Raw genomic sequence first — 11,135 nt, 5'->3', positions numbered from 1 at the left:
CTGCATATACAGAAAACCCATGCAAATACAGAAATGCACTGCAATTAATAATAATAATAATAATAATAATAATAATAATAATAATAATCAATCCTTTATTAGTCCCACAATGGGGAAATTATTTCTCTGCATTTAACCCATCCCGGAGGAGCAGCGGGCTGCTACAGAAAATACAAGCAAATAGGAAACCAGTTGCAAATTTTAGCACAGTTTTCTGTATTTCTCTGTTTTGTCTATTTACATTTGTTTTCATGAGTTGCAGTTGTTGAGCTCTCAGGGCCACCGTATTGATCAGTAGCTGCAGTAATGTGTTGCATGCTTCAGTTGCTACAATTTAAGGTTAGTCTGATCTGATTACTCACCATAAAGAAGAATTGTTTACCAATGTAATTTAAGTCATGGTTTGTCTTAGTTGTGTGTGTGTGTGTGTGTGTGTGTGTGTGTGTGTGTGTGTGTGTGTGTGTTGGGGGGTGATGAAAAAATCTAAATGTTGACTGATGGTTATAGAGGTACAGTATAGCAGAAGGCCTTGTTTAAAGTGTGTCTACTTTTATTTGTTTTTCTTATCTTTGTATATACATATTCTTATATTTGTGGCTTGCAAGATATTCTTTTGTTGTAAAGTATGTAAAATGTTTAACTTCATTAAAGATGTTTTCCTCCTCAACAGTCTTTTCAAATAGTGCACCATAAGTCACAATAAACACATTGCTCATTGCATCTTGAAACTGAGTGTCCCCGCTACCGAGCCAGTTGTGCACACAACAGCTGACAACAGATAAGGACATCTTAAGCATGTAGCAACAAATAAATCCTTCACACCCACATACCGGACAAAAGCCCGACAAAAAGCTCATAAGAAAACAATTTTAACTAAACACAATTCTAACCCCAAGCAACTAAATGAGCACACACAGTGCTAATGCTACTCACTAAAACAATGTTGAGGCAGGCCAATTTGAAGATTCTGCCTTAGCATGCCTCAACTAAAACCTCCTTAACTTTGTTAACGTTCAGATGTTGTAATAAGGTTTGCTCGAGGTTTTGGGCTGAAGCAGCATCATTTCAAAGGGATATTCACTCCCAATATTGCTTTGAATTGTATCTTTTCTTATCACTTTGGCTTTGTTACACTGCAAATGTTCATAATTTTAAAAATCTCTTTGCAAATAAAATATTAAAATAGAGTTTGAAGCTATCGGTTGCTGGAAAAATGTCCAATAAACCTAAATCATCTCAGCTAGTGCCTTGTGTCTCAGATACTTCTCCAAGCAGTAGACAGCAATGTGATCTGTGTCTGTGTCAAACTTATTGGCAAAGAGGTGAGGCTGTTGAAGCAGCCACTGCAGGTCTCCAGCACCATACACACATATTGATCTGACATGGTGGCCTTGACATTCTGGGTACGCCTCCCCCTCGTACGCATGCCACTTCACCAGCCGTGCAATCGCATTGATGTCTGTCATGTCGTATTTGGGGCTGGGCCTCTTTGAGCCAGGTATTCCAGGGAGTCGTTGAATGGTTGCCCAGAGAAATTCATCAGGACTGTAGGTGTCTTTGGCCCACTCGATCAGTGCTGGTATACGGTTGTCCTCCAACACACTGCGGACGAAGCCTCGGTTAACCACAATGTAGGCACTTCCTGACAGAATGGGCAGGTTGAAGGGAGGTGGCCCCTTTTTAGTTCCTGTTGCCTGAAACAGTTGAAGACATTTAAGTCAATCTGAATAAAAAGTAACAATGACAAAGTTACTGTGCAAATTTTCAATTTAGCCATGTATCGCATAGTAAAAAATATTGTAGTAATCCAGTACCGTGATTTGTCCATTAACTATCTGGTGAGCATTTGACATCCTCCACTGCTTTTCTTGAGGCATCTTTTCTGACTCCAAGCTGTTACTGCCCTTCAATGATTGCAATGCTCTTACAATCTCCAAATTGGTTTTCAGAGGGAAATCCTGGCCACAAAGGTTTATGAAGTATTTCCATTTGGTTTTAGCTTCATAGAGATCTGCCATACAGTTAAGATCAGCCTGGACACGTGACCAAGAAGCATAGACCACACTCACAGCCTGGCTGACCATGAAGACATTTGGGAAACAGGAAGTAATGGCACTGATGGCAGAGACGACTGAGGCCTCTGATTTCTTGTCTACATGGACGCAATAGACATTTTCAGGTGCATAGATGGCTCGCAGCAGTCTCTCAAAGTCCTGAACCTAGAGTATATGAAAAAAAAAATTGTGTATCATATATGCAACGCTGTATATTTACTTATTGTTACATGTACTTTCTTTCTTTATGAACTATTTAAATAGGCACTCCAAAAAGGTTGTATTTGTATTACATATAGTTGGAGTTACTCACAAGAGACAGATTTTAAAAAAAAAAATGTAATAACTACAGCAGCAGATGCCGAGATATTGTTATAACTTTTAGTCTCTAGTATTGGGCAAGTTCTTTCCCACAATTCCTGTAAAACAACTCTCTCATTAGACAAAAGTGCCTCCAAAATGCACAATTCCTTCAATTTCTACCCCTTCTGTTTTAAATTCAGGCTTTTTGACAATTCTCAACACCAAGCTGAGATAACCTTGAAGACATAATCTGGGTTATTATAAAACTTTGGAAAGCTCCCTCCAGAGGCACAAAAGACATTATACAGTTGTTTTCACAGACAACATAACTGAACTCTGTGTAAAATCTATGGAGAGGTCTTTCAATGATTGATTATAGTGAATAGAGTGTGCAGGGAGGACATTTTGCTGGGCCAATCCCAGATGTTCACATGTCACACTGGTTCCACCAACAAAATTCAATAAAACTTTTTCATTTTGGATTATTGCAGAAAATAAACTCTGTGGCAAACAATAGTTTATCATACTTAAATGTTTTGTTCAACAAGATAATCTTCACTAATGAACATTACTTTTAGGATTTTGGAACCGTGAATGCAATTGGCAGAAGTAAAAGTAAAAAGCTAGTGTTACTCTATGAACAAGCTTTACCACGGTCCCCTGAGTGTGAGCATACACAACCAGGCTTTGAAGAGGATCTCATTCAGCCACTTGTTAGCAACCGCCTTTTTAAGACCTGTAAGCTTCAGAATTTACGATTGGTGTATCGACTGAAGTATTTTAAATCATAGAACAAAACATTAAAGTATCTTAGGCTTGTGTTAGTCACAGACTGTATTTAAGGCATTTAACCAAAAAAAACTTTAAAAACCCATTTACTTAAAGACTAGGGAACTGGATGTGCAGACATGCTATAACTAATTTCTGGGTTTTTGGACTCATTCCTGCAGCACTTTTCAAAATTATTTTAAATTAAGGTATTTTATTTTAAATTTAGGCAACATACCTTATGATGCACAACCATGGAGTAAGCCAGAGGAAAGTCCTGTTCTTCCTTGCTTAACGGGAATGTTAAGTATTTTCTGCTTGACTTGAATTTCCTGATTTTTTTTTAACAAATATTAATTTCTGTTAAATTCAGTATTGAAACAATAGTTTACAGTTCTGCAATTACTGAAACCTGTAGTTTAAAGAAACACACCTGCAGTCTTGGCTTGCATTGACATAATATTCATTGGGGATATGAACACTCTTTTTGAAGTCTTTAGTGATGCTCAGTAATATGGCCTGATCCAGTGCATCTCTCTCTCCCTGCAGGATTGCTGAACAGTTGCACACATTCTCTGGGTTGCCATCAGCATCTGTATAATCCAACCAGCTGTACCTGAGAATCTTAATAGGATTCCAGCCTAGGTGATTTAGCAGGGAAAGACCCCATAGTAATTCCAGTGCAACAGTGAACTTCAGCAGCAGCCAACATTTTTTATGTAAATTCATAATTTAAGAGGAGGACCTCAACTACTAAACCTACCTTTACAGTGTAAATTCTCTATGTAGTGAAGCTTCAGTCGGTTATTTTAGTTTTCTCAAAGTCACTGATTAATGTTTTAATATCTAAGAAAAAGTATGTGTCTAAAAACTATGAAAGCCAACCTGATTGATTACAATAATTACTTGATTACTGCTGAGCCTTTTTTAATTTCTAATTTAGTATTATTAAAATCCAAAACCTAAGATTAAAATGTCTGGTCCAGGCTTTGTCCACTGGCACTGTTTAGGTGATTTTTGAATGATTGCTTAATTATGTGATCAGCAGGATCAGCAGGTCTATAAATTATGTTTATGGAGTAATGTTGACAGTGTGTAGATCAGTTCCTCTCATTATGGATCCAGGAAGATTAGCCACTCCATATGTTGTTGACCCTGGAAATAGGTTTTTAAAAAGTCAAACAATAAAGTATTAACACATCCATTTTGTAGCCAAACGTGATTTCCGACTATAAAATGTAAAGGTGATCTTAAAGTAAAGTTCCTGTTTTCATATAAATTATGTTGACATACATCAACTAGAAATTATCCTAGTTTAATGAACAGGCAAACAAAAAGTATACCATAATAAAAACACAAGCATAAAAAATGAAAGAACAAAAAAAGATTGAGACTTTGAGATAAACAAAAGGCAAACTATATCTTTCAGCCTTCTTTGAAATTTAAAAGATCTTAAATTGTTCTTTGATGTTTCGTCAAAAACATTTTTAAACAAGAAGATTTTCAAAAAGTATACTACTCGTATACTTTTTTTAAATACTGTTGAGAAGGAATCCATCTTTAGTCAAGTAAAACTTTGACATATTTTATAACAAATGAACACCTTGCAAGCCACAAAAAAATACACAAATATAAGAAAAAGTAAATAAAAGTAGAAGTCCTACAATGTTCAAAATATTTTTAAATTACATTACTAACACTGTATCTTGAAAATTAGTTTTCTCCTTTTAATGAATTTTGGTTGAACGACACAGCTGTACTTCTGGTCAGTTGTTGATATTTACATCATTCCTTTTGATTTTCCAGGAAGGTTTTTACATGTGTGCTAAATAAAAGGAACAGATGTGTCCGCAGAAGCATCAGCGCTCACATGCTGAAATCACCAAACCCAATTCTCCATCAATGACAGATTTGTTTGACAATTACATTTCTGTAATATTATCCTCCCTTTACCAATAGAGGGGTTAAATAAAATACTGAAACAAAACAGTATAAGTCTAAAGCAATGTCATAATTAAAAAGTGTTATATCCAACAGCACATACTGACGTGGAATTATGTTGGGCAATTAAAGATGTAATGCTGATAATAGGATTCAGTGGGGGTAATTCAGTTAATGAGCTAATTCAGTTAATGAGCTTTATAATCTGGAAGGACGGGTCTAGACAGCAAGGATTGTTTGGTGGACTTGTTCTTCCAGACACAGTAAATCCCACTCCTCCACTCCCTCTAAACATACTTAACTTCTGCTTATTTCAGGTGAAGACACCAAATTACAATTACTCTGGTTACTGATGATTTAGCTGATTGAATAGCTTTTTTGTCCACAGACCTCTGAACTGTTCTGGCACCTTAAATGGCTATTTCAAAACAATAAAACTTTGGCAACTACATACAAAAGTTCAAATAACAGTGCTAGCATACAGGATGTAATAAAGAAGAGCTAAATTATTATTGAATACTTTTAAATAAATAATAATAATTTACAGCTTAAGTTCACCTAAACACCAGAATATGTAATGCTTCCTACCTGTCATTTTTCAAGCAGCAGATCTAATTGGAGTCTTTGAGTAAACTCCTGATGCTAAGACTTCCTGTCAGCATTTTCAAAGTTCACCCAAGCCTGGCAATGATTGTCAGACTTTGTTGAACAAAAGAATGAGATAAGGACGTATTACAGTGTAGCAATAAAGTCATAAATCTAATGACCTTAATAAGTCGACTGCTGATGCTTAACATTCTATCATGTTATTACTGTAGACTAGGTGAGCAACAGTTTAAAGATATTAAACATAAACTGTATGTAAAATGTTGATGACTGACATCACCTGTCTGTTTGTGCTGGTCTGCATCTTTTAAGTGTCTCAGTCATGACCAATATTATGGATAAGGGTTTAAATGATATTTAAGGTAGTTGGACTGACAGTACTGTTTTTTACTGTTTTTTTATTGCTCATTTATAATACTTATTTTTGATCTTGTCTTTTTACTATGTCTCTTGTTTGCACTATCCTCTATGCTGCTGTAATCCTGTTAATTTCCCTGCTGCCGGACTAATAAAGGATTATTTACTGGGTTAGTTCAGGTCAGTCTTTATGATGCCTTAAAGCTAACGAATGCTACTATCCAATGTGATTAAAAGAAGCCTAATGCAGGTTAGTACTCTGGTTACTGATGATTTACAGAAGAAATACATTCTCGTAAAATGAGTTATAGTGTAAAACTTGCACAAAGGGAGGGACTGATAAGGACTTTTATCTGGGATTGCACTATATGAGTGTAACTAAGGTGGAGACCAGCATAATTGCTACACTGGCAAATATTACCAAAGGTTGCACATGTTACACTTCAGGACCCGTTTTACCTTTACATATTGTATGAAATAACAGTATGTAGATGAATTCTGTCTTTAGTTTTCATTAACATATTGACTTTGCTTCATACTCTGTATGAAGGCAACCCCAGGACCTGATATTTGTTAGAGAGTCGATCTCAGGAAGCAGGATCATGAGCAAGAAAAAACAGGAACATACACTAAAAATATCCGTATTCTCATATAATTTAAAGCTCAGGTATTCTGTCGTTTTCTGGGCTCACTGCAGCCCTGTCGGAATGATGATGTGGTAAAATAATTTCATAGAATTTGACTTATTTGACCATTTAATGCTGCTCCAATGTGGACGCATTTATATAAAATGATTCCCGGATTTATATATTTTAATTGACTTACAGTAAATATTATTTTAATCTTTAGTATTAAGAAGAAGAGGATACTTTTATATAATTTTACTTTTTATATCATTAAAATATGATGTACTAAGGACGGGTTAACAGGTCGTTTGGGCCGTGGTTCGGAGGACAGTCCTCACGTCGCCCTCTTGTGGTTTCATTCAAACACAAAGGCAGTCCAACTAAAGGCTTTGGTATATCCTACACATGTACCATTAAGATAATGTTTCTAAAACGCTAAGCACTATTAAGCAACGATAGTAAACTTCGCCTTTGTTTAAGAGCTCGCCGTGCGTTTTCGTGCACAACAAATATGAATATCTGCGTCTAGATGTGTCATTGAACGCCTCATTTGTACTTTCTATATTTTCCTACGACACGTGAACGCAACACGTAACCCCCGGCCCGGTTTGGTCATGTGATCAGTGACGTCAGCAGAAGCGTTACAGAAACCCAAGAGCACACACATGTAATATTTACCGCCGGCGAGAGCTTCATTCTAGCCGTCATACTGTGAGCGGACCGACCTGGAAGTGAACCCGGGACATTCATCCTCTGAGCGCCGTGCAGACAAGCCTTTGGACAGACCCGTAATAGTAATAGGGAGCCTCAGGAGACGCTACTGTAGCTGCTGTAGCTACTGTAGCTAGCATAGCTTGGTTAACTTTAACCTGCTCACTGAGAGGCGTTCAACTTCACACAGCTCCAGCGAGCTAACCAGGCTAAAGCCGAATGCAAGGACGGACTTGAACTCTACTTGGGACATATTTCGGTTTCGCTAGCGGTCACAGAGCTGGTGCAGCCGGCTGTAGTTGGCCAGTCCGACTTCCTCCGCATCGCCCGAGGTCACTCCGTCCGTCTCCAGCGGTGATCGTGAAGCTAGCGTTAGCCATGAAGAGCCTTCCGTACTTCTGCCGGGGAGAGGTCATCCGAGGCTTCGGGAGAGGAAGCAAGGAACTCGGGATTCCCACAGGTGAGTCCTTCGTCTGCCTTTCACTCTGTACGAGCAGCGTTAGCTAACCTTCTCCGTGACGTAAGCTACGTAACGTTACATAAGTAACATTGGCAGTCTTTGATTGTGACCCACATGCTCCTCGTCTGATCCGACAGATATGTGATTATTGATCATGTGTAGTCGTTGCAGAGATGTGTGTGTGTGTGTGTGTGTGTGTGTGTGTGTGTGTGTGTGTGTGTGTGTGTGTGTGTGTGTGTGTGTGTGTGTGTGTGTGTGTGTGTGTGTGTGTGTGTCGCAGGTAACTGAACAGCTTTGATGACGACACACTTTTAGGCATCGAGCACGCACCTTTTTCTGTTTTTGTCCTCGGTCAGTGTGAGTTTATTATGATGGATGATTAATGATCTGATAATCACCCAAGTGTCCTGAACTATGTAGTGACGTCATATTTGAAACAAAGTGGACGGTTCACCCTGATTCACCCCCAGAGAAGACATGCAGCTGTTTGTGTGTGCAGACCTCAGTGCTCTCTGTTTACCCAGGGCATTGCTTTCTCAAAAAATCCCCCAGGAAATTGTCAAACTATATGGTAAATTGCCGAATCACTATCTGTAAATCATGTGTGGGATTATAACACACTTTCCACATTTCATTAAGATCCCTTTTTAAACTCCAGACGGGTTGCTTGACTTGTCTCTCAACAGGGATACAGATATTCATTAAATTCAAAGAATTTGTAACGATGTTCTTGCGTAAACAATGTTTGCTTTTACATAGGATTACATAGGTTTGTGTCTAATCATGTAGAGCTCCCAAACAGGGAAGACATTTGCAACAGGGAAGACATTTGCCAAACTACCCAGTGTGTTAGCCACTGTAACAAATTCATTTCTCACAGTAGAATTTTTTTTTTTTGTGGATTAATCTTCAGTCTTGGATACATTAACAAGCAGTTCAAATTGTTTCTCTATGTAGAGTTCTCTGGTTTAGAAAAATGTTTGATCTAATTTGAGGTGACATTGAGAAAGACACTAACTCACAGGAGGAGCGGTGCCCTTCACATGATAACCTCTCTCTCTTCTTCTTCTTCTGACTCTGCCTCTCTGCCTACCTTTCTCTCTCCCATCTCCAGCAAACTTTCCTGACTCAGTGGTGGACAATCTTCCAGCAGATATCGGCACAGGGATCTACTATGGGTGGGCCTGCGTCAGTAATGGTGACGTCTACAAGATGGTGATGAGCATTGGCTGGAACCCTTACTACAAAAATACCAAGAAGTCCATGGTCAGTACAAGAAAAGCAGCGTTCACTGCAAACTGCTTGGTGTTTTAGTCAGAAATAGAGCCTGCACATTGCAAACCTATTCATAAAATGTTAAATAGTATTTTATGTTCCAGGGTTAAAGGCAGGGATTGTATGGTCACATGGCCATTGTCCCACTCGGAATCAAATTTCCCAAAATTGGACGAAACATATTTGAATAAAAACAAAATAACGACTGCTCATTAAAATGGATTGAATACCCCTCGTGTTGAATTCTCTAAAAAGAATAGTGGCTAAAGTCTGCAATGTAACACATTTATTTAATCAACAATTTTGAAGTTAAAGTGAAAGCGGCTGTGAAATAAGTCACTGAATTAGTTTTCAAAGTATATGGCTAAAAGATTTCAGTCCTTAAAAAAGGTCTCAAGGCTGTTTTCAACACTGTCGTACACACTCGTACTCTTGTAAAGATCCATATATTTCTTTTTATTCTAGGAGACCCATGTGATTCACACATTCAAAGAAGACTTTTATGGAGAGATTCTCAGTGTCGTCATGGTGGGCTACATCCGTCCAGAGAGAAGCTACAACTCACTTGGTACGTCACCCCTCCCTCCCCTCTCCCTCTTTGCGTGACCATAACAAAATACAGAATTACCAAAGCACTGTACTTCTTTTGAATGTTGGCAACTCTCTCTCACACACACACACACACACACACACACACACATATAAGCTCCTATATTTCTCCTCTTTACCCACCATGATTCCACACTTCCTCTCCACTTGTTATTATTGTCTTTACACCAGATTTCTTTCCTGCATGTCTTCAACTCTCTCATTTTCTGTCCGTAACAGAAGCGCTCATTGCAGCCATAAACAACGATATCGAGGAGGCCAAGGTCAAGCTGGAGCTCCCAGAGCATCTAAAACTGAGAGACGACAACTTCTTCACCAGCGCTCTAAGCCCGTCGTCGGTCCTGCCCCCCGCCAGCGCGTCCACATCACAGACTATTATGAATGGTCACTGACAGCTGGCTGTGACTGTAGCACTTTGTGCACACATACACACATACAACAACACAAAGGTTTCTACATACACACAGGTATATGTGTTCATTAACATGCACAGCCTCATTCTGAGATCTCTTAGCTGTCGTTATGGCTGCACATGGACATAATCTAAAACAACGGATCCATTTTTTTATTGTGTTTTTCTTTTACTTCCTTTATATGTCTCAACTGTTTAACTTCCTGTATTGTTTTGTTTCAGACAGCCGATCGCTAAATAGATGTTCATTTGTATATATCCACAGTAGATTGCCTCTGTATATATATCGGAAGACACAAATGTTCCATAACCTCAACTCTGTGAACACTCTCTAGCCAATGTCGAAGATAAGATACTTTATAATGTCCTTTTCTGTTGACATTTGTTTCTGTGTTTGATGGTTAGAGAGAAGGTCTGGGCATTATTATCTGTAACAAAAACACTGGTAGCACAGTTAGATGACTATGCAGAAATGTAGCTAAATACAAGGCATGTGTGGCGACAGGGAGATTAAATTATTATTGTAAATTTAACAGTGAATTCTCACTGTCTCGTCTCATTTTCCCAAATAAAATGTCTTTCCAGTTAGACACAAGCCCTCTACTGTTTATCACTGCCCTATAATGGACGACCATATAACATTGGACCTGAGATTTGACTTACGGTTTTTGATGCATATGCAAAAATAAAAATATTACAGGAATTATTAACCATTACAGAAAGGTTATTTATTGAATGATTGTTTTTTTGTTTTTTTTGAAGGATAGACTTTTAAAATATTTTCAACGTATTTACCCTCTGGGTTTGAGTGGTTGTCTGTTGGCTCAAAATATCTTTCCATTATCAGCGGATAGAATATTATAGATGAGTCAATGAATGCAGGCTGGATAAGTAAGCATGTATTCTTATGCACTTTGGTTACGTTGTGTCTGATGCTCAGACCTACAGTCCAATAGTCTCTGTGGGTTTGTTACAGATAGTAAAACCTTGATATGTGATGAAGTACAAGGGGA

At 38.2% G+C, this 11,135-nt stretch overlaps 2 protein-coding genes across 2 annotated transcripts; one reads left to right on the top strand and one right to left on the bottom strand.

The window, feature by feature from the left end:
- Positions 1-448: 448 nt before the first annotated feature.
- On the bottom strand, positions 449-7,690 carry LOC129101834 (beta-1,3-galactosyl-O-glycosyl-glycoprotein beta-1,6-N-acetylglucosaminyltransferase-like). Its single transcript, XM_054611777.1, has 5 exons — positions 7,611-7,690; positions 3,559-3,741; positions 3,364-3,457; positions 1,815-2,219; positions 449-1,694 (listed from the first exon to the last, which is right to left on the bottom strand). Exons 1-5 carry the CDS (start codon positions 7,688-7,690, stop codon positions 1,227-1,229), a joined length of 1,230 nt encoding a protein of 409 aa, XP_054467752.1. The 3' UTR covers positions 449-1,226.
- Positions 7,289-10,832, top strand: rfk (riboflavin kinase). Its single transcript, XM_054611115.1, has 4 exons — positions 7,289-7,826; positions 8,941-9,092; positions 9,567-9,669; positions 9,930-10,832. Exons 1-4 carry the CDS (start codon positions 7,745-7,747, stop codon positions 10,100-10,102), a joined length of 510 nt encoding a protein of 169 aa, XP_054467090.1. The 5' UTR covers positions 7,289-7,744; the 3' UTR covers positions 10,103-10,832.
- Positions 10,833-11,135: the final 303 nt, after the last annotated feature.

Source organism: Anoplopoma fimbria, chromosome 13 (genome assembly GCF_027596085.1).
Source record: "Anoplopoma fimbria isolate UVic2021 breed Golden Eagle Sablefish chromosome 13, Afim_UVic_2022, whole genome shotgun sequence".
Taxonomy (NCBI): Eukaryota; Metazoa; Chordata; class Actinopteri; order Perciformes; family Anoplopomatidae; genus Anoplopoma; species Anoplopoma fimbria.
This window is presented reverse-complemented; position numbering and strand designations above follow the sequence as displayed.

Bases quoted from the DNA above. Each gene is read 5' to 3' on its own strand.
- LOC129101834 (XM_054611777.1), bottom strand. From the start codon at position 7,690: ATGCGGAGGAAGTCGGACTGGCCAACTACAGCCGGCTGCACCAGCTCT. The intron at 3,458-3,558 runs GTGTGTTTCTTT...AAAAAAAATCAG, and splicing joins AATGCAAGCCAAGACTGCAG to GAAATTCAAGTCAAGCAGAA. The intron at 2,220-3,363 runs GTATGTTGCCTA...CATATACTCTAG, and splicing joins CCATGGTTGTGCATCATAAG to GTTCAGGACTTTGAGAGACT.
- rfk (XM_054611115.1), top strand. From the start codon at position 7,745: ATGAAGAGCCTTCCGTACTTCTGCCGGGGAGAGGTCATCCGAGGCTTC. The intron at 7,827-8,940 runs GTGAGTCCTTCG...TCCCATCTCCAG, and splicing joins GGAACTCGGGATTCCCACAG to CAAACTTTCCTGACTCAGTG. The intron at 9,670-9,929 runs GTACGTCACCCC...TGTCCGTAACAG, and splicing joins GAGAAGCTACAACTCACTTG to AAGCGCTCATTGCAGCCATA.